This window comes from Conger conger, chromosome 14, assembly GCF_963514075.1.
Source record: "Conger conger chromosome 14, fConCon1.1, whole genome shotgun sequence".
Taxonomy (NCBI): Eukaryota; Metazoa; Chordata; class Actinopteri; order Anguilliformes; family Congridae; genus Conger; species Conger conger.
This window is the reverse complement of record NC_083773.1, coordinates 31,830,335-31,855,524: the sequence shown is the minus strand read 5'-3', so window position 1 is coordinate 31,855,524 and position 25,190 is coordinate 31,830,335. Positions and strand designations below refer to the sequence as shown.

The 25,190-nt window shown below is 48.2% G+C and overlaps 2 protein-coding genes across 6 annotated transcripts in view; both read left to right on the top strand.

Annotated features, from left to right (window-relative positions):
* LOC133110206 (forkhead box protein J3-like) overlaps positions 1 to 18,729 on the top strand; it is a 61,964-nt gene extending 43,235 nt beyond the window's left edge. For 2 of the 5 annotated variants that reach the window (XM_061220138.1, XM_061220139.1), the window contains exons 4-12: positions 609 to 692; positions 3,761 to 3,862; positions 6,872 to 7,000; positions 9,754 to 9,928; positions 12,726 to 13,499; positions 13,722 to 13,859; positions 14,132 to 14,320; positions 15,089 to 15,190; positions 15,514 to 18,729. In XM_061220138.1, the coding sequence (XP_061076122.1) occupies positions 609 to 692; positions 3,761 to 3,862; positions 6,872 to 7,000; positions 9,754 to 9,928; positions 12,726 to 13,499; positions 13,722 to 13,859; positions 14,132 to 14,320; positions 15,089 to 15,190; positions 15,514 to 15,626 (1,806 nt within the window). In that variant the 3' untranslated portion in view covers positions 15,627 to 18,729. The remainder of the gene's footprint in view (positions 1 to 608; positions 693 to 3,760; positions 3,863 to 6,871; positions 7,001 to 9,753; positions 9,929 to 12,725; positions 13,500 to 13,721; positions 13,860 to 14,131; positions 14,321 to 15,088; positions 15,191 to 15,513) is intronic. The other 3 variants (XM_061220142.1, XM_061220140.1, XM_061220141.1) reach the window with 3 other exon arrangements.
* A 1,460-nt stretch (positions 18,730 to 20,189) lies between these two features.
* On the top strand, positions 20,190 to 24,681 carry LOC133109439 (cell surface glycoprotein 1-like). Its single transcript, XM_061218762.1, has 3 exons — positions 20,190 to 20,290; positions 22,895 to 24,412; positions 24,572 to 24,681. Exons 1-3 carry the CDS (start codon positions 20,224 to 20,226, stop codon positions 24,679 to 24,681), a joined length of 1,695 nt encoding a protein of 564 aa, XP_061074746.1. The 5' UTR covers positions 20,190 to 20,223.
* The last annotated feature ends 509 nt before the right edge of the window (positions 24,682 to 25,190 follow it).

Sequence of the window (25,190 nt, the reverse complement as noted above, 5' to 3'; positions counted from 1 at the left end):
TCTCTCTAGTCCTCTGATATTAAAACCCCTGGGAACTGCTCTAAAAAATACAGAATACATTTCAGAGTGGAATCGACTGCACAGACTCAGGCAGTGTGAAGCAGGCCTGCTGCTGGAGTCACAGTGATTCTCCTCTCTCCCCGTCCTTTGCACACACACAATGCGTTCTCTCCTCCTCGTTTTCACATCACAAACGGTACCAAGCACCTGATCCCCCAGAAGCGTCTCCTTTCTCATGATGATGTTCCAAAGAGATTATAGCTCCACCTTGCCAAAACTCACTTGCCAAAGAATTAGTTCTGGAAACCTTTGATTTCCCTCTGAACGAAATGAAAGACCTTCATGTCAGGTGGTCTCCTGAGCTTTTCTTTACAGTGTGGCCGGTTGTGCACGTTCGGCTGTCTGTGTGCTTGTGTAAAACCCGGAAAGGCAGCTGGGAAAGGCATAGGAACCAGGCCCCTCATGTTGGGAACTTGCGGTTCTGATTCGGATTAATTTGACAAATTAAAAACATTTCCCTTTTTAACCTGCATCTATAGCTTTGTGCATGCGTCCATATCGGTGTTGTGTGTTGTACACTGCTGATGGTTGCTCTCTCCTGGTTCCAGGGATCGTACTGGGCGATCGACACAAACCCAAAGGAGGACGCACTGCCCACCAGACCCAAGAAGAGGCCACGGTCGGAAGAACAGGTGAGGGTCTCAAACCGCTCTACACCAGGGTATCTGTGTGGTCACGCTGGGACTCAAACCGCTCTACACCAGGGTGTCTGTGTGGTAACGCGGGGACTTGGAACCGTACTGTCCTCTAGGGTCCTCATCACACTTGTCCCTGTGTTCGATCTGCACTTAGTTGTACGTCGCTCTGCATAAGAGCATCTGCTAAATGGCTGTAATGTAATGGAATGTAATGTAATGTAATAGAATGGAATGTAATGAGAGTATCCTTGCCGTGGAACCTTTGGCTAATTCATACTGACTAAATTACATAAAAAGTTGTGGAGAAAACAAACATCACGCCAACATCAATCCCCTGCAGTTGATTCAACATACGGGTGGCTGTGTTGACTCCTGATTGAATGGACAAACATACAATCTTCTCTTCCTACATTTACTTTGACCGGGAACCTCTGCTGAGGGACGATCGACTGCATTCAGCTTCATCAATGGGTGCCCATAGCCCTGGCGAAGAGAGCAGTTCAATAGTACTCGCACTTACAGGATAGGAGAGGGAGGCAGAGACACCCTTCAACAAGAGCAGCACAGACATGGTGTTTACTGTAGCTGCTGTTTATCACTCTGATTGCAAATTCTTATTCTCGCCCTATCTATACTTGCTTTAAGTGATGGGCTTAAATTATACACTGCTGCTGTAGTGCTGTTGTGCTCTGATGATGCACAAGTGTGGATCTTTGTTCGATTATTGGACTAAAGGGGGTCTTTGCTGTCGGAAAGTTTGGTCTTCGTGCTTCTGCCATAGTCAGCCCTACAACAGAAATAAGACATTCTGCGGGTGTTGGACTATATCTATAGATGGTGGTTGTAAAACAAATGAATGCCTCAGATTCATTTATATTTAATTGAGTGAAAAAAATCCCCAGTGATTTTTTGGTGTTAATTCACCATTTGATCTCCGCAATCCTGTCACCGTAATCCAACTGTGTGTGATTTAAGGCACACAGACACACGCACTCACACACATGCTCACACGCACACGCACACACACACACGCACGCACACACACATACGCGCGCACCTCTGACTTCCCTGTGGCTACAGGAGAAATGGCTTGTGGAGAGGCTGAGGTCGGCCTGAAGCAGTGTGGATTATTGATGGTAAACTCTGCCCCTTCCAGCCATTACACGCATTGGGTTGTGCAGAGATTTTTATTGCAAACATCCATTAATGCAGCGTTCTGCCACGGTTACATCCAGCAGGAGTTCCTTTAATTATCTTCAGCTTGTGTGGACTGCAGTAAATATCTCACATATTTGCATTTCTGCCCCGAATTCTCTTACGTAATGAAGCCATAATGCTAAAGTACACCTGTGAAGGCCCAGTACCTTTTACAGAGCATTATAATTCTTTGTGAGTTTGATGGTATGATGCAAGCTAATGGCCATTTTATTGACCATTGCTAGTCACCATTAGGTTTTATGTGTATTTCAGTGTGATATAGGCATGTTACTCTTATGAACACCAAAGACGCATGCCGGCACACACATACGAAACACACACACACATACAAAACACACACACACACACACGCGCAGACACATACAAACAAGCAGAGACTGGTACGCACAGACACACACACAAGCAGCTCAGTGTCTGTTAGAGGGAGAGTGGCTCAGTGTCTGTGTTAGAGAGGGAGAGTGGCTCAGTGTCTGTTAGAGGGAGAGTATCTCAGTTCCTGTGTTAGCGGGAGAGCAGCTCAGTGTCTGTTCGAGGGAGAGAGTATCCCAGTGTCTGTCGGAGGGAGAGCAGCTCAGTGTCTGTTAGAGGGAGAGAGTATCCCAGTGTCTGTCGGAGGGAGAGCAGCTCAGTGTCGGTGTTAGAGGTGTAGCTCCGTGTGCGAGACGGCTGGATTGCGTCGGCTCATTGGCACCTTGCATCATACGCAGCCCGTCCTGGTAGAGCTGTCCAGGGGGCTATGCGCTCGTCCAGCGCCTGGTTTCACCTTCACCAGGCAGGGTTGCATCAGGCCATCACAGGGGGGCTTTGATCCAGCCGCCTGATGCGTTAGCATTCCTCATCCGCACTGTTTACTGCAGATTAGCGTCTTAGCATTAGCGGCCCGTGCCCCGGACTGCAGCATTGGGGTTCCATGTCCATGCCTACAGGAGCTGGCCTTGGCCATCAGGTTACAGAGTCCCGTCTCCGGCTGCTGCCGCTCGGATGAGAGGTGCTTTCCGCACCGTGCAAGTCACTGTTCTTAAACCAGAGTCACTGTTAAGAACAGGATTAAGAACAGTGACTTAGTTTAAGTCACTGTTCTTAATCCTTCTCAGGATTGGGCCCCGAGTGGCTCTGTGCTGGGTTGTAGCTCTGATCCTGGGACAGAATGAGCTCATTTTCAGTGACATCGAGGCATTCCTTTATTGATGGTTGGCAACACCTGCGATGCATCCTATTGTGCAGTTTTACGGCTCCTTAATTTTGGGTGAATGGGACGCGTTATCTGTTACAGACTCCCGCGGAGCATCCAGATCACAGGCGATTAATTCTGAACCCTCGCTGCGGAGAGTACTCTCATCCTCCTTTATGTCTCTCTTCCTCTCTCCTTCTTCCAGTTTTCTCTCCTTTTCTCTGGCCTTTTCTCTCTGCCCCCCATCACCAGACTTATTTATTTACATGAAAAAAGCCGCAGACTCCGGGAAATCTTCCCTTTTTTGCCTTGTTGAATTAAAATCCTGGTTGCTGAATGCAATCCTCTTACAGCGTACAGTGTGGGAGAGGGGCAGTGGAGTTTATCTCTCCGCTCCAGGCCTGCTCTCATTCCCCATTTCCCCCCTCCGTATTATTTTAATATGAACTAAATAAAGCACTGAATTATTTTTATTATGTCCTAAATAAAGGTGAATATTGGTTTATGTATGAATAAAAAGCATTTCCTGCAAGTGTTTGCATATTTCTGAAGCGTATCACCCCAAGGGAATGTGTTTAAAGGTGCCCTTTTACGGGTGGGTGAGTGGGTGTGTCTTCCTCTTCCTCTGTTGTTTTGCCTCTGACCTGGAAGTGGTTTGTGTATGCCTCCCCAGGCCTCCCCTCCGTACATCAGGGACTCAGACTCGCGGGGAATGGACTGCATCCTCCCTGGAAGTGCCTCTCCTACGCTGGCAATCAACACTGTGACAAACAAGGTACCCAGCATGCTCCAAAACACACATGTATTTGTGCATACACGCATACACACACGCACACATACACAGGTATTTGCGCATACGCACACACAAACCCATATTCACAACGTATGCTACTTGCTCTGTAGTTTTGCCATTTACAGCCCATTTTGGTCTCTTCCTGGAAGATTTTTTAGAGCCCCTCTATTTCATGACCGATGAGTTTCGCTGTCAGTTGGCTATGATGTACTTAGACAGGCTAGTGTTCATCACCATGCCAGCTTCCCCACACTAGCTGCTTGAGAAAAAAAAAAAACTTTGTTTAGATATGAATTGACAACAACAGTTGGCTGAATGAATCCAGGCTTTTGTCAGTGTACTTTAACACAACATGTTCTCCCTCAATAAGACCGAAAGCTGTTTGAAGGGTGATGTTGTCGCCCGTTCTGGCTGGTGTTCCATGAATACCTGTGCCTTGCTTGATTGGTTAAGCATGCATTGCCTCTCTTTAAATCCGGGTGCTGCCCCATACACTCTGTGACCTTGTGACCTGGTGGGATGGGGAAAAACCATACTCATCCCGTGTGTCCTGGCCATCGGAAATAGAATGTGTTGGCACATCAGGACAACACGACGTATGTATGCTTGCACAGCGGAAAACCATTAACTTTATGAAGGAACAACCAATATTATAATAAGGTCTCCGCATGCCTGTCCCTTATTTTGGTATGGATTCACCCTGAAGTGCAGTTATAGTGCAGCGTAGTGTTCTCGACCCATCCGTGATGAATTAATCGTGCCAAAGATTACACCTGCAATTCCAGAGATGGGCCAAGTCTGTTCGGATAAAGAACAGGTGGCTCATTGGCTCAACAGGGCGACATTTGCTCAGGCGGTAAGAGCAGTCGTCTGGCAGTCGGAGGGTTTGCTGGTTCGATCCCGCCCTGGGTGTGTCGAAGTGTCCCTGAGCAAGATGCCTAACTTTGCATGGCAACCAATCGCTGTTGGTGTGTTAGTGTGTGTATGAATGGGTGAAATTGTACAGCGCTTTGGATAAAGCTACGATATAAATGCCAGCCATTTACCATTTAGGTAAAGTGTCAGTTTCCTGCAATGCACAAGAAAAAATTACGGCCTTATTTGACCTTTAGGAAAGTCCAGTTGAGATGAATAATCTCCTTTGCAAGGAAGGCCTGGCCAAGAGACAGCGCAATGAATAAAAACGTCTCAGAGGAACACTTAGGACTAATGTGTGTTAGTATGTAAGCGCACGTAAAACAAGTGTTCAACATTACCACTCCTGCATCTGGAATTCAGACAGTTCTTTACACAAGCAGAGTGCACTTCACAGAACAAATACTCACCGTCTTCCCTTTCAAATCCCATAATGGGATGAGGTACTGAGCTTTCAGTTTATTCTACAGCTCGTAATCTGGGACAAACCTCAGTTTGAACGCTAGCGACCTTAAAATGCGGTCACTTATGCGATCCTAAACTTTTTGCTGCTTTGGTAGAAACGTGTGCTGAGAGGGTGCATGGATTGATAGAGTGTAAGACAGATTGGAGGGAAAGCTCTGGGTCAGTAATGGGGCTCTGATCACAGACGGCGTGCTTTAGTTGAGATTTTCTAGATTTTAGCTTTAGCTGTACCAGTAGACTGTGATTATGATTATGACTGCAGAGGGAGATAATTTGACTGCATCCCAAGTTTGTCAAGTTTCTTTATGAGTTAAAGGAGAAGCATTTGCCTGATGTTAAATGTTGTTTTGCTGACGCTTTTATCAAAAGTGACTTACAGTTGATTAGACTAAGCAGGAGACCTTGAACCATCGCGCAGTTAAGGGCCTTGGCCCAACAGCAGTGCGGATCTTATCTTGGCTACCCCAGGGATCGAACCACCAACCTTGCGGGTCCCAGTCATTTACCTTCGCAACACCGAATCAACAAAGAATCTGCAAACCTCCCATATTTAAGTTTTTATTTAAAAAAAAAAAATATATATATATATATCCAAAGTCCAAAAAGCACCATGATCTGGGTGTCAAGGAAACGGTTCTCAACCGTGCGCACTTGTGTTTGTGTTTGGGTTTGATTGAATCCCGCGTCCCCTCAGTCTCCCGTTCCTCACGCAGCCCTGCCCACTGTAAACAGCGACAGCCCGACTCCCCCGGCCTGCGGCTCGGGCCCTGGGAAAGCAGATGACTCACGGCTGCACAATACGACATTCCCTAGAAGCTCTGTCACATTCCAGCTGAGTCATTCATACACTGAGCTGAGGGAAAGAGCTGCTTGTGTCTGGATTTATGCGGCCATTAAAGATCCGGTGGCACATTCTTCGGAAAGAGGAGGAATGTTAGCCCACTGTCCCCACCCCCAAAAACAAAATCACTTCGCATCTGGCCATTTAATCATGCCCTATATCTGATTTGCAACACTTTGATTTCCCAAGTTTCTGATGCAAAAGAGAATTGAGTTCTCACTTCACCTACCTAGCTAGTTAAATGAAGGTTAATTGAAAAAAACATTTGGAATTGGCCACCGGCATGGTCCTCTACCCAGCATGCACTGCAGGTCCGCCTAAGGTGTGTAGATTGATTCCACTCCCAAACAACTGAATTTCTTTTTGCAGTAGAAGGTACCAGAAATTAACTGAATGTGGTGAACAGCAGAACACCACATTCCCGCTTAATGTGCTCAGAGCTGACATAGTACTGACTGCACTGGCCCTAGTCTGTACAGAGGCCATTACTGTTTGAACCACACGCTGTGTTAATGTCAAAGTGCGGTTATTTGGGTGTGTGAGGCTCCAAAGGTGTTGACGCAGAAGTGGTATCTGGAGCGTTCGTGCAGATATGTGCAGAGTTAAGGAGTATTTACGTAGGTTTGTGTGGCTCAGTGTTCACGCTGGCGTGTTTGTGTGTCTGTGTGTGTATGGTGTCTGTGTCTGTGTCTGTATGTGTGTGTCTCTCTGTGTGTCTCTCTCTCTGTGTGTGTGTCTGTGTGTGTGTGTGTGTGTGTGTGTGTGTGCAGGTAGCACTGTACACTCCGGACCAGGATGGAAGTGACAGCCCCCGCAGCAGCCTTAACAACAGCCTGTCAGACCAGAGCCTGGCGTCAGTCAACCTCAACAGTGTGGGGAGCATGCACAGCTACACTCCGGTAAGGCCCACCCCTATGTATCCTTTTTTTTTTTTTCTACCTCCCTGGGAGGTATGCAATTTGTGTCCCCAGGAATCCTTAAGGACCTCAAATATTACCCACCATCAAGTGAATGACACCCTTTTATGGACACACAGTTGACCCTCAAAGAATACTTGGCTGAAAGACAGCAAAAAATGGCTGAATTTAGCTGTATCAGTACACTGGCCTACTAGCGGACCTATTCAAGCTTTATCTGTGCATTTCCAGTAATTTGCATAATGAGTTTTAAGTTATTGTTGCCCTAGGTGTGGATCAATCAAACATTCACCTCTTTTCTTGCAGTTGATTCTTCGGCTCCTGGTTCTTTCTTTCACCTTGTGTTTTTCTCCTTCCCATCTCTTGTAATTTCCCGCATGGTTCTGCTGGAAAGCACGTTTATAGAAAGCAGCTGTTTCTCATTGCTACATTGTGCTATTGAGAGGTTACGTTTCATTGGCTGTTTGGCAGGTCTCCTCGCAGCTCGAGAAGCCCACAACAAATAGGATTCGTAGTTGATTTGTTCACTGCCAGATACTGGCTCCAGCACATACCGATACACTACACAGCCCCCCTATACACCGCTCTGCACAGCCCCCTATACACAGCACTGCACAGCCCCCTATACACAGCTCTGCACAGCCCCCTATACACAGCTCTGCACAGCCCCTATAAACAGCTCTGCACAGCCCCCTATACACAGCTCTGCACAGCCCCCTATACACAGCTCTGCACAGCCCCCTATACACAGCTCTGCACAGCCCCTATACACAGCTCTGCACAGCCCCCTATACACAGCTCTGCACAGCCCCCTATACACAGCTCTGCACAGCCCCCCTATACACAGCTCTGCGCAGCCCCCTATACACAGCTCTGAAACACCCCTATACACAGCTCTGCACAGCCCCTATACACAGAACTGCACAGCCCCCTATACACAGCTCTGCACAGCCCCCTATACACAGCTCTGCACAGCCCCCTATACACAGCTCTGCACAGCCCCCTATACACAGCTCTGCACAGCCCCTATACACAGAACTGCACAGCCACCTATACACAGCTCTGCACAGCCCCCTATACACAGCTCTGCACAGCCCCTATACACAGAACTGCACAGCCACCTATACACAGCTCTGCACAGCCCCTATACACAGCTCTGCACAGCCCCCTATACACAGCTCTGAAACAGCCCCTATACACAGCTCTGCACAGCCCCTATACACAGCTCTGCACAGCCCCTATACACAGCTCTGCACAGCGCCCTATACACAGCTCTGCACAGCCCCCTATACACAGCTCTGAAACAGCCCCCTATACACAGCTCTGCACAGCCCCTATACACAGAACTGCACAGCCACCTATACACAGCTCTGCACAGCCCCTATACACAGCTCTGCACAGCCCCCTATACACAGCTCTGCACAGCCCCCTATACACAGCTCTGCACAGCCCCTATACACAGCTCTGCACAGCCCATAAGGACGCACTGCACAGCCCATACGATACACTGCACAGCCCATACGATACACTGCACAGCCCATACGATACACTGCACAGCCCATACGATACACTGCACAGCCCATACGATACACTGCACAGCCCATACCAACGCACTGCATGCGACATGTGGCAGAGGTCCCCACTAGGATGCTAGCGGGATGGGCCTTGCCCATGATGGGCCCATGATGGGCCCATGAGGGGTTCATGTATGCACCCTACAGACTTGGTCCCAAATATGTGTAATCCAGCAGTGAAGGATGAATTAAAATATAAATGAAATGGTGCAGTTCAGATGTGACTCACAGAACTGTCTCACCCTAGTACATAGACCCTGGCAGGCTAAGGGGGCCAGTTGATATGACCTTACTGGGTGTAATCCTGGGTCAGGGGTGCCTGCTGAAGTTCAGTTAAACCGTACGGTCGGTCAGGGGTGCCTGCTGAAGTTCAGTTCAACCGTAAGTGACCTTTGAAAATGGCTCTGAGTGAGGATGCGACCAGCTTAAGTTCACCTGAATCAGACCAGAGAATAAGTGCTTCAGCAGCTGAGGTAACTTGGAGTCAAATAGCAGTGAAAACTATCCTGCCCAGTCAGAGATGCATTTTACCGTGTATGATGTCATATGTCTGTGTTGGCTGGCAACCCAGCTGTTTTTTGAAAAGACGTAGATCTCATTACAGAATAAAATAGAATACGAAGAACTTTTTTTAACTTCATATTTTATATATACACTCAGTGAGCGCTTTATTAGGTATATTACTTCTTTTTTAGACTTCTAATGCTGTAGCCTATCCACTTACAGTTATGTGCGTTGTGTGTTCAGAGATGCTCTTCTGCATACCACTGTTGTAATGTGTGGTTATTTGTGTTACTGTCCCCATGTTTTTTCCCCATTCTGATGGTTGATGTGAACATTAACTGAAGCTCCTGACCCGTATCTACATGATTGCATGCATTGCGCTGCTGCCACACATTTGGGTAATCACATGAATAAGTAGGTGTCGGCCCGGGCAGCCTCAGCCTGGCTTCATGTGACCCCCAGTCCCCAGAGTAATGAGTAATCCTCTGGTATCTGCTGGTCACCAGTCACCCGCAGCCTGGCTTCATGTGACCCCCAGTCTCAGAGTCATGAGTAATCCTCTGGTATCTGCCGGTCACCAGTCACCCGCAGCCTGGCTTCATGTGACCCCCAGTCCCCAGAGTAATGAGTAGTCCTGTGGTGTCTGCCCGTCCCCAGGTCAGCAGTCACCCGGAGCCCGTGTCCCAGGCCCTGAGCCTCCAGCAGCCCCCTGCTCCCCCGTACAGCATGCCCGAGCGGGACAAGCAGCTCCTCTTCTCCGAGTTTGAAGACCTCAGCGCCTCCTTCCGCAGCCTTTACAAGTCCGTCTTCGAGCAGTCCTTCAGCCAGCAGGGTGAGTCCGCCCCCACCGCCTCTGGCCTCCCAGCCCAAGGCCCTTCACACAATGTCCTGAAAAGATGGCAGTTGGCCGGCTGTCTGGTTGCTTTCCGTTGGCACCAATGCCAAGTGGCTTGCGTGTACCTGTTGGAGGTGAGTTTGTGTTAAGCTGTGTGGCTTGATGTGAATTTATTGCCGGCGTTTCCTTCACACTGATAGCGATAGTAAATCTTTCCGTTGTGAACATTCAATGGATTTGTTCACCCCAGAAAAAAAAAGTTCCTGTTTCCTTAGCAACCAATAATTCTCATTTGTATGCCGCCTCTATTGCAGGCGGCATCAGCATATGGTGAGAGAGATGTCAAGACCACAGTTTTTAACAGCCAGCGCGTTTTGTGTCGGTGCGTGAAGGGTTAAATTCACTGCCGGCTATAAAGCACTTGAAAGTGGATTCTGTGGGAACTGAACAAAGTTCATACTATTCCTAACCAACTTCGCACCATTCTGATTATTTCAGAGCGAAGGTTGAAACCTCAAGAATTCTCCTGCTCTGAGAGTTTTTAAATCGTCTGCGTTTTGCTGGTTCGATGCTGTCGCTGCTTTTATCTGCAGGAAAATGTCTCCTACTCAGACAATTAAAATGCAGAAATGAGCCAGTGAATGGATTTCACACCTCTGTGTTGAAGACTGTAAGCTAGTTCACCCGTTTTGATGATGGCTAATGAGCTGTGATTAGTATTCATGGGCCTGCGAGCTAATTGCTCTCTGAATTTCCCCGGTCGGACAATGGGCTCTCTCTCCTGATAAGCGTTCCCCTCTCTCGGCCCCGAGAGAGGCTGTTTTCCGTCGATTGTGGCGGTGCCGTGTGAAGCCGGCTTTGAAAGCTCTTCAGAGGTGCGTTCTCTAAACCAGAGGGAGATAAAGGCGGCCTTCTTCAGATCTGCGCACCGCTCTCCAAGGCCTGCTTCTGGACCGCCTGCGCCGCGCGTGTGTGGAGAAGCGTCTGTAACAGCGCGCTCCCCAGAAGGCCTGGGGCGGTCTCGCGTTCCCACACACAGCACCCAGCCCGTCCGGCTCCCGCGCCAGCTTCCGCCTGGATGTCAAAGCCCAGAAGGCCGCCTCTGCCGCTCCCCCCCCCGCAGGGTTCTGAAGGGCCTCTGTCCGGTCCCGGAAAGACCCGGAACGGCGCCTTTGCGGTCCTGAATCCCGGGCCATGCCAGCCCCGCGGGGCAGCGTATAATCGATGACTCATCCGCTCTGCCCGCGCGGAGCAGCTCCGCCAACGCAGCGACCGCCTGCAGGGGGGGGGGGGGGAGCGGAGGCCGCCCGAGAGAGTGCACGTCTCCCAAACCCCATCCAGGATGTTACAGTAACGAGACGTGTGCAACTCAGGCCTGCGAATTGGAAGAAGACGGGACAAAAAATATCCTGTGTAGGATGTCTGTTGAAGATGAGACAGGCCCCCCTGTATATATCCTCTGTTCTAGCCCAGTATTCTGTCGATGGTTACTTTTGTTGCTTGACTATGGGGAGAGCACCCTTTTATGCTGAGCGATTAGTGTTTTTTTGGTTTTTTTTCCAAAACCAAGCTCGGTTGAATTTGGTTTTGGAAAATCATGGTTTTTTTATTTCGATTTCATTGCTTTATTTATATACACAACTACAATTAAATAATGACAATTGCAGTTCCTTTTGAATGTTTTAACTGAAATGTTAAATACCAACTTTATTAAATAAAGAGCTTTAAAACGTTCTGTCTATTTTCAAACGTTCCAATGTTGTGACTGCATATTACAGCAAATCACTTGCTTGAATTATTAATTTAGTCATCAAAAATATATATACGTAATTCAGGGGTGTATATTCCCTATTTTTATTATTTGTTGATTTTATAATCCATCTCCCTTATCATAGGCTACTATTGTACTATTTACTAAGTAAAGAGATTTTCTCTTTGGCAGCCAATGAGCCATCACTACCAAACGCTACCAACTATTTGCTACTATTTTAAGTGGTCCTCACGAGACACATTAGCAGGTTAACAAGCAACGTTGACAATATCATTAGACCAATTTCCAGGCCAATAAAAACGAGTTTGTGTCGACGTGTTATGGAATATATGTGTAATCTGGTAGTTGCGCAGTAGGCTGTGGTACAGGTCGTGAGTGCTGGGTTGCGTTTTCTGACTTGTTTAAAATTTACTTGTGCATCTGTATGCATCCTGGTCATTGTAGTTATTGCAATCCTCATTTCTGTTCGAACTGCATTGAGTTGACCCTGTAGGGTCTTTCAGCGCACTTATCCCTGGTTATGGGTATGCACTTTGTAGTACGTCTCTCTGGATGAGAGCGTCTGCCAAATGCCATTAATGTAACGTAATGTAATGTAAAGTTGATGGCTTTTAAAAACTACAACAACCAAAAATTTGCACAATGAGCTCAGAGAAAAATGCTGTTTGTCCACCAAATGAATTAAATTCAAATATCGAACCGACTTTGATCGATTCATTATTTAAACACAGAAATCGCTCAGCACTAGGACCCTCACAGTTCCTTGTCTGGCTGTTGCTGCAGAAATCTTTACCTCCCTTTTCCACTTTAATCAGTCAGGTGGACAGCAGAGACGGTAGATAGGGTCCCAGGCAGGGAATCGTGTAGGTTTGAGATTCGGGGACCATGCAGATTGTACCTGCAGCAGCAAACTTACCGATTCTCGCGGAACTATTCCTTTTGTGATTCAGTTCCCAGGTCAAGTGCAAAATTTAGGCGTCTGGGTGGAATGACCTAATGAGAGCTTCGCTGTTTCACCCACAGCAGGCCTGATGGGCATGCCTTCGGACTCGACGCAACCGACCCACACCTCCTGTTCCTACCAGTCGCCCCACAGCACCCAGAACAGCGTCACCAACAGCATGGCCAACAGTGGAGGCCAGATGCCCCTGTCCCACCCATCCCAACTGCAGACCCAAAACGCTCACTCTGCACACGGCTCGCCCCACGGGGCACACCTGTCCCAGCACCCGCAACAGCACAGCCAGCACCCGTCCCAGCACGCACCACACACCCAGCACCCTTCCCAGCATGCACCTCACGCACAACACCCCTCCCAACACGCTCCTCACGCGCAACACCCTTCCCAACACGCACCTCACGCACAACACCCATCCCAGCATCCATCACACTCACAACACCCTTCCCAACATGCAGCTCACTCTCAACACCCTTCCCAACATGCAGCACATACACAACACCCTTCCCAACACGCACCTCACGCACAACACCCATCCCAGCATACACCACACTCGCAACACCCTTCCCAACATGCACCACACACACAACACCCTTCCCAGCATGCACCACATACACAACACCCTTCCCAACACGCACCACATACACAACACCCTTCCCAGCATGCAGCACATACACAACACCCTTCCCAACATGCACCACACACACAACACCCTTCCCAGCATGCACCACACACACAACATCCTTCCCAACATGCACCACACACCCAGCATCCCTCCCAACAGCAGCAGCAGCAACACCAGTCCCATCCTGTCCAGCAACAGCTGTCTTGTAACTCTGGTAAGACCCTGCTCTGCTCTAAGAGCTTTGTTGTTTCAATATGTGTGTTTTAGCAGTTATTTGTTTCTAAAATGAAAGCAGCTAACCTTCTCTTGTTTAATCTTCACTCTGTTCTCCCTCCGAGTAAACCCTGTGGGATCTGCGCACTGCATAGTTTCAAAATTAAATGGTGCCCTCTAGTGGCTGGGTTGCACATTGCATGCTTTTTTGTGACCCCTGCAGTTGTCGGGAGCGAACCCGTTGTGTTCTGTCCTGCAGGCCTGCCCACGGACTGGTACCCCAACCTGGACGCACTGAAGGAGAGCTGTCGCATCGCCAGCAGCTACAACTGGGCTGACGTGGACCTCTCGCCTTTCCAAGGTGCGCTACACCCCGCTGTTCCTTTCACCTGTGGCTGGGAAAGCTCATTTTTGGCCAAGAATATGTTCAATACTACAGCTGAACCTGTGTAAAAATTTAGCGCAAAGAGTTTAGAAGTGAGAAAATTACCGCTGACAGAAATGTACTTGTGGTGGTGGTGATCTTGCTACAAATCTGAATATCACCAGGCGACAAATGGTATCATAGGATTACAACTCCATTTTATTGTTCTGTCTGGTGTATTGATCGGTTGGCTGCGGGCTCTGACTCAGGTTTGAAAGAGAGCATGAGGCAGGCAGAGCTCAACAACTGGTCCCTGGAGCCCACGCAGATCGCCGACCTCTGCTCCTCCATAAACCAGTTTTTCGCCCGCACTGGGGTCATCCAGCCACAGGCGGCAGCGCAGGCCCCGGCATGTCACGGCTCCTTGCACACCAAGCCCAGCCAGCACATCGGCACAGGTGAGACGCAGCGCTGGACGCAGGACTGCCCGCTGCTGTTGATTTTGAGACTTCCTCACGCTTCAGCCAATCGCACGTCGCCAGCCTCTTCACTCACAAATTCAGCAGCTGAGTGCAGCTTTTAGTCTGCGTCAGTTTTAGTCTGATATCTGGTGCAGCCACCCATTTAACTAGCCAGCTGGCTCATGCGAAGACAATTCTGCTGTTAAATCGGTTTTGCATGTCTGTGAACCGCTAGCCAGCTAGCTCATGCTAATGGCACGACAAAGATGATTCTGCTTTTAAATGTTTTGCATGTCTTTGAAACTCTTTATTGATGAGCAAAGATGTCAGTCTTTAGTTCTCACCTCACAAATATATTGCGACTTTGCATTTATTTGTAAGGTGATGGCTAAAGCCTGACATCTTTGTTGAAGGGATATAAGAGGGTGTTATAATCTCATCTGGATCACACTAAGTGCATTCTATTCTATTCTTTTAGCTACAACCTCCTTCCAGGCTGATAAGCAATCTATAGTGCTCAACTACACATGCAAAGCAGATTTAAAGTCTATAGCCTGTTCAGTGGTGTTAGCGTGAGCTACCCGGCTAGTTAGCTGGGTGGCTTCGCTCAGTTGCTGCTTTCGCTTGCGAAACTTCGCGTTCGGTTGGCTGAAGCACAAGGGGGTGGGGAAGGCCTCCAGGCTGCGAGTGCGGGTGGGAACGTTTGGGTTCTCCGAGTGACCGTGTGTATCTGAGAGTGATCTTATGGACCTGCTCTTGCGACAGGAAACCTGTACATGGACTCGCGGCAGAATCTTCCCCCGATGATGGGCCCCCCGGTTTACCCCCACCTCACCTCAATGAGCACCGCCGGCCCCACCATGACAGGTGCTCCCCGCCCTCACCCAGGGCAGAACGAAACCTGTTCAATTACATTGTGTTGAGAGTTCAAATGCCATGCCAATGTTTTTTGACTACAGTAAAAGTCAATCGTTTGAGTGGAAAAGCTGGGCGAATGTGTGTGTGTGGATGCCATTTTGTTTGTTTGTCAATGTTAATGTGTTTTATGTGTCAGTTGTGTTTGTAGATATGAGCGTGAGATGGAGTGTGTCTGTCTGTGATGAGGGGAGCATAAGGCGGAGTGAGTGTGTGAGTGTGTGAGTGTGTGAGATGGAGTGTGAGACTCATGTGTGTTACTCTGGTCTCCTCAGGACACCACGCCCAGATGAACCAGCAGCACATGATTCCTCCTGGAAGTTTCCAGATGCGCCGCATGCCCGCCGATGACATCCAGGATGACTTTGACTGGGACTCCATCGTTTAGTCCTGTCCGTGGAGTGGGGCTCTGGGGCGCGCCGGGCCAGGGTGGCCCCACACACTGCGGGAGGAGACAATCCAGACAGGACAGGACATGGTGCAGGTGTCATTTTCGACAAGAGCAGAGAGACTTAAGAGTCCTGGCCTTTTTACAGAAAAAGAAATGAACAAAAAAAAAAAAAAAAAACTCTTTGAAGACAATCATATATAGTGGGACACCTTTCACTGATGGCTTTTGTACTTTTGTCGCTTTTTGTCATGGGGCGGAGTTGTACCCCTCACCCCCTCACCCCAGACCTCGTCTGTCAGCTCCCTACTTCGCTGTTGTGTGGTTTGTTTTGGCGGGGTGTTTCCTGACTGGCCCACAGGGTGGTCTCGGTGGAGAGGGAGACTGAGTGACAGTCACGTTTCCTCTCTGCCCGAATGTCCGCAGGAATGGGGGAGAAACCCGGATCAGCCGTGCGCCGGGGCGGTGGAAAAATGTCAAAGGCAGATGTCGTGGGTTTTAAAGTCCGATTACATTCTGTTAAATTATCGCCAGGCTCTCCGCGAGATGGTTGGTACCTCTGGACTTGGCGTAAGGGTGCGTCGCAAACGGGAGAAGGGCCACCCCAGAAAGTAATCCCAAATATAACATTACAATACAAATGTAAACTTAAGAAAAGTACCTGCAGTATTTGTGTTTGTGTATTCTACTCCTGTCTGTAATGTGTCATTTCACTACCAGTGCTGTCGACATCCGGGCGGGCTTCACGTTGACTCATCATTTCAGAATGTGTCTCTCATGGTAGATCATGCTGAATGGGGATGAATAATCAATGCCTGGTGACGCAGGCCTTCAGTGGACTCATTGGACTACAGTTCCCTTGGACCCTTGTTGATGTGCGTGTGCCTTTCTCATGTGATAAAATGCGGTTGGATGTTCAGCCTTGAACTGATGGTGACTGAGCCTCCTTCCTTTACCTGCAGTGGTGTCGGGGGCTTGATGAACAGCCCAGCACAGGAGCGTTTGCTTGGGGAAGGCCTGAAGTGGGTCAGGAAAAAGCGTGTTGCAGTTGGCGTCCGTGAGTCCGTAGGCTGTGAAGGTGGTTCACACCGTGGGGCGAACGCGTTCCTCCCCGAACTCTCCTCTCCTCTGGAGGAGCCGTGTCTAGGGCCATTAAAGGGGGCTAGAACTGCCAGAAGTAAGGGCGGTCATCGTCACTGACGGCGTGGGCAGACTGTGAGGGGTAGTCTCAGCCACCGGCAGTGGTTTTTGCTGTCCGGACAAGACAGGGTCAACTGATGTTTGCACAAAATAACATTTGTGTTCAGCCTTGCATGACTGTGTTGGAACCCCACGAAGATTGTAGTACTGAGCGCCATCTAGTGTGCATTTCTGTGAGAGACAATGAGAGGAAAATTATAGGACGGCGTGAACGCGGCTGTCTAGGGTGTGCTGTAAAGTATATCAATCGATTGACGGCTAATCCGCTAATCCTCGAGGAAAACGTAGGCAAAACGTATCATGAAGTGACATTGTGGTAGGATTCCCCTTTATCACTCTCCTCTCTTAAATGGTTTATTTGGTGAACAGGGCCGTTGAAAGTGCTGAGTCACTGCAGATTAGTCAGGTGGTCTGTAAAGCAGAGCCCCAGTCTTTGTGGAGGGGGGGTTACTTGGCCAGCTAAAGCTGAGGGTGTCTTACACAGGGGATCCAAGATGTCAGAACCTGAACCACTGTGTGACTAAGGGCCATCTCCCTGTGCCTTAAGGTCCCCAGCTTTCTGGAGGACACCAAGTCAAACCATCACCAAGGGGGGTAAATGAGTGCCAATAGACTGTGTGTATGTCCGTGTGTCTCTGTCTGTCTGTCTGTCTGTCTGTGTGATATAGGGCTATGCATGAATGGTATCACAATCACCTCTGTCCCCTATGTACGAGCACAAAATGAATCCACGACCGGGGATAGGGCGAATTCACAGGGTTGCCCAAGAATCAAGCACTTTTCTCAGCGCGCTCGAGGGGCGAAGGCCAGGGATGTACTGTCCGCCCTCATTCTGCTGGCTCCAGTGATCTGCCACGGTATTTCTGTCTCGTTCTGATCATTGTTGAGCATTGATCACCGCTGGACTGGCCTGCCATTGTCCACAATGTCCGTATTTTGTTTTTATTTTATTTTTTTAGAAAACCTTTTAAAAGTCTGCTTGCGGCTCAGGTTCGGATTTCCATTCAGTCTTTCTTACATGCAAACAAATCCTGCATTTCTGATCATTTACAAAGTGCTTTCATCTTACTGAGCAAATGAAACTACACAGACGGGTAGGTTGAGACAAGGGGTGGGTTTGAACGAAAAGTATGAAAAAAAAAAAAAGAAAATGGAAAAAAAAAAAAGCGAGTTGCGTGAAACGGTTTTTAACAGAGTGCTCCTTCGATTCTTGTGTGTATGTGTTTGTCGTGTTTTTAAAGACAATTCAGCTTTGCCATACTGCTGCAGAGGAACATGCCAGAGAGATTAGATCCAGATTTTAAAAAAGAAAAGAAAAAAAACCTTGTTACATTAAGGGAGAAGACTGCCAACAAGTACTGTTATTTGAGTCCTATTTTATTCGGTGTTGGTGTGTTATTGTGCTTATTGTAAATATGTCTTTTCAATAGTCTTTTGTTCCCTCTGGGTGGGTAGGAGAGATTGGGGGTCACAGGTTAAAGGAGGGGGGGTGTATACAGAGTATTTGGTTTATGTTCAGTCAAAGAATGAAACGGTCCGTGTGAATGTATGAGAGTTTATGTGCGTGTGTATACTTATAGTACATGTGATGAAAATGCATTGGCTTTTTTGTGTGACACTACCTTTTACCTGTACTGCCGTTCTTCAGTGTTTTTCGTGTTTATAAAAAATTATTTTGGATTTTATTTTTACTTCGTTTCTTTTATCCTTCTCCCCTTTTGTTATTGCACGGTATATTCATTTATTTTCTGTCCAGTGAAATGACACAGCTACACTTTGTATCGGTTAAGTGCTGTGCTGTAAAATAACTCTGAAGTGTCATTAGGATTGTTGTTGCCAGACCCCCCCCCCTCCCCCCAATATGCATGAATGGCACTTAAAAAAATAAAATATGTTAACTTCACTGTGGAATGGTTTGCCATTCGTTTTATTTTTCATGACGTATGAGCGCCGTATGGTGTGTCATAGCTGCCTTAGTAACAAAAGTTTGTCTTGTAGTGCTCAGAGGTCATGAAAGTCAGAGGTAGAAAGGATTCCCAGCACTTATGTTGTATAAATGACATGGTATGACTGGCCTGTGAATTCATCCACACCACCAGTGATTGGAGAGTATGCAATGACATCACGGTTCTGTGCATGACAGATGGCTTCCTGAGGATGATGTACTGGTACTAATCTGCAATGGAAGAACTGAATTACTGCCCATAAAACCTGATTGACATAAAGGGTAGAGTGTATCACTTTATAGTGGGCTATCCTAGACTCTCTCCGCACTCCGTATGCTATGCTAATGTCCCAACCAGTAGATCACTACACATTTCTGGGCTCATCAGAAATAAATGTCCTATCCTGGCATGGTGTTATGGATGCCTCTCGTGCTGGGAAATGTATCACTCAAATTGAGCCTATAGTGAGCTGGCTGAACAGCGCTGCACCTGACTGCTCGATGAGAGAGAAGTTTCCTCAGCTACGGTGTGTGCTGTGGGCCTAATGGAAAAAGGAAAACGAAATGGCACTGGACATGTCCTCTATTTACACAGGTGACTCAGCGCTGTTGGAAGGTGACCCCCTTATTCCCACCAGGGCCTGCCCAATCATTCTGCTGTTTGCGGCTGCTTGCTCTCTTGGTGCGTTCATGGATAGTTTAATTTAATTGTTTTAGTGGATATAAAAGAAGTTTAAAAATACTTTTTCTCCCCGAATCTGGTGGGTGAGTGTGATGCGACGTGCGGTAATCGTCCCTCTGAGCCGGGCATACTGGCAACGATGTACGGCAAGGATAAACTCTTCACCAAAACACCAAAACCCAATCTTCCAGGGTCATAATCACAATGACTCCCTCCAGTTGAGGCACAACCTCAGCCCCAGGTGGGGGAAAACCCCAGCCCCAGTTGGGGCACAACGTCAGCCCCAGTTGGGGCACAACGTCAGCCCCAGTTGAGGCACAACCTCAGCCCCAGGTGGGGGAAAACCCCAGCCCCAGTTGGGGCACAACCCCAGCCCCAGTTGGGGCACAACCCCAGCCCCAGTTGGGGCACAACCCCAGCCCCAGTTGGGGCACAACCCCAGCCCCAGTTGGGGCACAACCTCAGCCCCAGTTGACAGAAAGACCCCAGATCTGTGCTCCTTATATAACAGCCCAGGCCATGCATATGCAGCCCCTCCCCCATCAGACAACTCCCCCTGCTGTGAGGTAAAGTCACCCGAACTCACTCTATCTGCTTCTTCCAGTGGACCAGTGGCTGCACAAGTCCCACTCTTACCGTGCTGTAGTATGAATATGTCATAGTGTGTGTGAGTGTTTTAGAGGGTCTGTGACAGAGAGTGGACCGCTTTTGGACTTCAGCGCGGGGTAGACTCGCCCAGAGTGTGGTGCAGTGATTGTGGGACCGAAGCCATGATCAGAGTCCAGCTGCTGTTTCTGGTGGCCCTGGCAGGACACCTCCACCCCATCTCGCACGCAAGTAAGTCCACATTCATATTGTTCTAACTGCTGTTTCCTCAACACTGCAACTGCCGTGTGAGCTCACTCTGTAACTGCAGTGTGTGGCACAGTTTACCCAACTCTACTACTGTGTGTGGTCACCGTTCAGTTCTCAGCGGTCAAGCAAGCCCCTGGAGTGCTGAATCTTTGGAACGCAGGACACTTCAGAATCTGCATTTTACAATTAATTCATTTGTGTTTTTATACAAATAGAAATGTATAATAACTCAATTGTATGTCACTCATAATTATGATGTAACAGAAGTTGGATGAAATGGCGGGATTACGCAAGCTAGCTGAAGTGACATGAGAGACCGCATTTTTTAATTCAAATGAAGCGCTCTCTCTTTGAATCCCACAATGCTACCACCGTGTAAATAATTGATCAATACAGAACACAAATGTCAGACACCAAAAGATGATTGGTTCACAAAAACAGGAGTGTACTTATTTTGTTATGGTTCAAGTCTGGGTCATCACCCATTGTAATCTTAAAAAAAGACCTTGAAATATCTGCATTTATAGATCACTGTTTTTCAAATCTTTATAGCAATATACGATTATTAAGGAGTATAATAATATGAAATAAATGAATTCCTTTCCTGAGAAACTGAGACCATTCTTGCACATTTCTTCTGATAGTCACAGATAAAAGGATCACAACAGGTCTTTCTTTTTCATGATCTATCCACCAATCAGGGGTATTGCGAGCAACCATAGTGCTGGTGGTATAATGGCCACCATTGCTATGGTCTGCCGATGCTTAAATAAAATGTATTGTCCAATGTTCTGCTATATCCAGAGCTGTTTTAGATTCACAATTATGTAAGAGCTGGGCAAAAATATCTTTCATAAAACTGTACGCATGTGCTGTGCAATGTAGTGCGACTATTTCAGGGGACTTGCATTCCAGACATAAACAATGTGGAGTGTTTTCAAAGTCAAGACTGTCCCGCAACACTATCATACAACACCGTGGTGTTGTATTGCGAAACCCTTCCCGTGGGTTTTTCAGCGCACGTACCGTCAAACAAACATGTGACTTTGAATGACACGGACGATTACACATGGGCATATAGCAACTTATTCCAGACAATAAATTCATGGGATGAATGGGATCACAGTCATGGTTCTAAATGACTGTTTGAAGAAGACCAGAGGCAGACTGGTCAAAACTCATCTCTGCAAATCGCAAAAGAGGAAGTTGCTATAGCCAGTACTGTTTATGTTTGTTCATTGTCCACCTGTGTAGTGTGGAGTACTTACTGCACAGTATTTTTCATGTATAGTGCCACCTCACAGTAAATAGACATATATTGGTGGTGTGCCTCTTGTTCTGTGGTTTATAGCTTTGATTCTCTTTGTGAGTCAACACAATTCCACTTTTGTGACTGCTAACATCAGCTAAGTAACTGACTCTTTTACCATGTTTCTTAATTGAGAAAATTGCTGTTTACAGGGATTCAAATTTCGGTCTAACGATCTTGGACACAACCAGAGCTTTCCAAAAATAGTCCATGTTCTGGTCAGTCCCCTAACCAGGATCTAACTACAGTTTTAAAAAGTGAATGGAATTTGAGGAAAATGGATTCGGCTGACGGAATGTAGTATATCACTGTCTAAAAAGTGCTGAGCAGTGTGTGATTGGATCTGAAAAGCTGGAGTAGGGAGTGATGTAATGTTCGTGTGGTGTGCCCTGTGTACAGTTGAAAGGAACAGCTCTGTGGAAACGCAAGATGTGCGACAGTTAATGATCCTCAGGACTGATGTAGAGAGAGCTCCCCCTCCCAACAAGCCCAGGTGCAAATGTTTTCCTGGCCTGCATGTGTGTATTAATAGAGCTCTCTATAGGGGAGAGTACAGGCAGTGCAGTATGTGGGGCTGGCCAGGCTATACTGGGACCGTCTGCGTGTACCCATCTTTGGCAGAGTATCAGGCTTCCTACCACAAGGTTATATATAACATCAAATCTTTAGCCACAAATAAATTATTCAGAGGCAACACCCCAAAACTTGCATTCAGGTGAGCTTCCACTGGGCCATCCCTATAATGCCTTGTCAAAGACAGAGACCGACTAATTGGGCAGGCACAGATGAAGACATAAGAAGGCACCTCTAGTCTCTGTATGAAGCCATGACAGTTGCACTGACACACTGGACACAAGTATGTATGGATACTGGAGCCGAGTCTGTGGGAAAGACTGAGTATGGGTTTCCAGTAGCCTGTGAATCATATGACTGCCTCCTGTCCAGTGAGGTTTGTAGCAGGTGTGGGAAGTGTGAGAGGAGAACCTGAGGGATGGGGCACAAAATTCCCCCTGAGGAGGAATGTGGGGGCCCAGAACATGGCAGGTGTGCTATTTCCAACCATGGGAAGTTGTGAGAGGATCTACTCTACAAAAAACAGTATTCACAAAACTCATTCACAAGTGCTATATATTAGAGCAGGCTACTGTCAGTAGTCCTGGCGGTATCTATAGAATGTAAAGCTATGGTAGTAGCATTGCTATGAAACCAACTGTTCCAATATGGTTTGCTACATTCACACCATTTGTCAGAAAAGTAACCCTGCATTGCCTTTGTAGGGACACTTGTTGGAGTCGGACAAATCACAGCGGAGGCTGAAAATGTGGAGCCCCCTGTAGTCCCCGATGTACCTGACACTGTCAAAGAGGGAGCTGCTGCTGCCCCCACCCAGGACCAAGTTCCTCCAGCAGACCCTGCTGCTCCAGAGATAGAACCTGTTCCTGAGGAGGTCCCAGCTGCTCCAGAGGTAGAACCTGTTCCTGAAGAGGTCCCAGCTGCTCCAGATGTAGAACCTGCTCCTGAAGAGGTCCCAGCTGCTCCAGAGGTAGAACCTGTTCCTGAAGAGGTCCCAGCTGCTCCAGATGTAGAACCTGCTCCTGAAGAGGTCCCAGCTGCTCCAGAGGTAGACCCTGCTCCTGAAGAGGTCCCAGCTGCTCCAGAGGTAGAACCTGTTCCTGAAGAGGTCCCAGCTGCTGCTCCAGAGGTAGAACCTGTTCCTGAAGAGGTCCCAGCTGCTGCTCCAGAGGTAGAACCTGTTCCTGAAGAGGTCCCCGCTGCTGCTCCAGAGGTAGAACCTGTTCCTGAGGAGGTCCCAGCTGCTCCAGAGGTCCAGCCTGTTCCTGAAGAGGTCCCGGATGCTGCTGCTCCAGAGGTAGAACCTGTTCCGGCAGAGGGCCCAGCTGCTCCAGAGGTAGAGCCTGTTCCGGAAGAGGTCCCAGCTGCTCCAGAGGTAGAGCCTGTTCCTGAAGGTGCTCCGGAGGTAGAAACTGTTCCTGAAGGGGCTCCAGCTGCTCCAGAGGTAGAACCTGTTCCTGAAGGTGCTCCAGAGGTAGAACCTCTTCCTGAAGAGGTCCCAGCTGCTCCAGAGGTAGGATCTGTTCCTGAAGGTGCTCCGGAGGTAGAGCCTGTTCCTGAAGAGGTCCCAGCTGCTCCAGAGGTAGAACCTGTTCCTGAAGAGGTCCCAGCTGCTCCAGAGGTAGAACCTGTTCCTGAAGGTGCTCCGGAGGTAGAAACTGTTCCTGAAGAGGTCCCAGCTGCTACAGAGGTAGAACCTGTTCCTGAAGGTGCCCCGGAGGTAGAAACTGTTCCTGAAGAGGTCCCAGCTGCTACAGAGGTTGAGCCTGCTCCTGAAGAGGCTCCGACTGCTTTCGAGGAAGAGCCTGGGGAAACTATTACAGTTCTCCCTGTCGAAGAAGCTGCTAAAGAGGAAGAGGCTGCTCCGGTTCCTCCTGAGGAAGAGGAAGCTCTTCCGGTTGTTCCTGAGGAAGAACCTTCCACTGAAGAGGCACCAACTGCCCCAGAGGAAGAACTTGTCTCAGCTGCCCCAGAAGAGCAGCCAGTGCCTGAAGAGGTCCCTTCTGCCCTCCCCACAGAGGCCCCTGTCCCACCCACAGAAGATCAAACCGAAGCCTACGCTGCCCCTCCAGACACTTCTGTTCTTCCCCCAGAGGCAAAAACAGAGGCACCTCCACCTAAAGTGATCCCCATATGCGTGCCTGCTGCAGAGCCTGACTCCTCCACAAACAGCCCTGACGAGGTCGGGGCAACAGTCATTCTGTTGGAGGAAAAACCTGCAGGTAAGACCCCCCCCCCCAGCCCAGTTTCTACTGAAACGGTTCATAAGAATATTGTTCTCTCTGTCAGTAGTGTGTGGATTTCTGTTCCTAGAGTAGTGCTGCCTTTGCTGACCTAGCCCAATTTCAACAACCTGGTTTGAATGTCTCTCTGTGTCCCAGGTGTTAGCAGGGGCCTGGTCCTCGGCGCTGTATTTGGTCTGCTGGTGTCTCTGATCGCAGTGGGCTCGGCAGGGAAGGTGGTATCAAGGAAGGTGGGCAGATACACGTAAGTATTCAGGAGCTTTGTTATTTCACCATGCCTATTATTCTCATATTTGTTTGTTGGTTTATATTTTATCTTACACATTTGTAACTTTTAGGGCTATTACAGTAATTTTCTGTCATAAATGTATTCTAGGTCTAACTGGCCAACTTAAGCGCAGGTAATTGATTCTCTTGACTATTCCCTTCAACAGCTCTGAAAATGGCTCCCATGAGAGTCCTGTAGAACTCTAATGTATTAGTCTCAAAGGATATTTCCCCCATAACTCAAATACCACATAAATCTTTATGGATGGGTAAACCTGACCTCCTTTTTCTCTGAGGTGTAGCATACATTTGCAGCAATCGGGAAGAGATTCTACCTGAGGTCTTCCTAGTAAAACAGGACACTTGCTAGAATGGGGGTACATTGTTTTCATTCATTCATTCGTTCATTCATTATCCTAACCCGCTTATCCTGAACAGGGTCGCTGGAGCCTATCCCAGCATACATTGGGCGAAAGGCAGGAATACACCC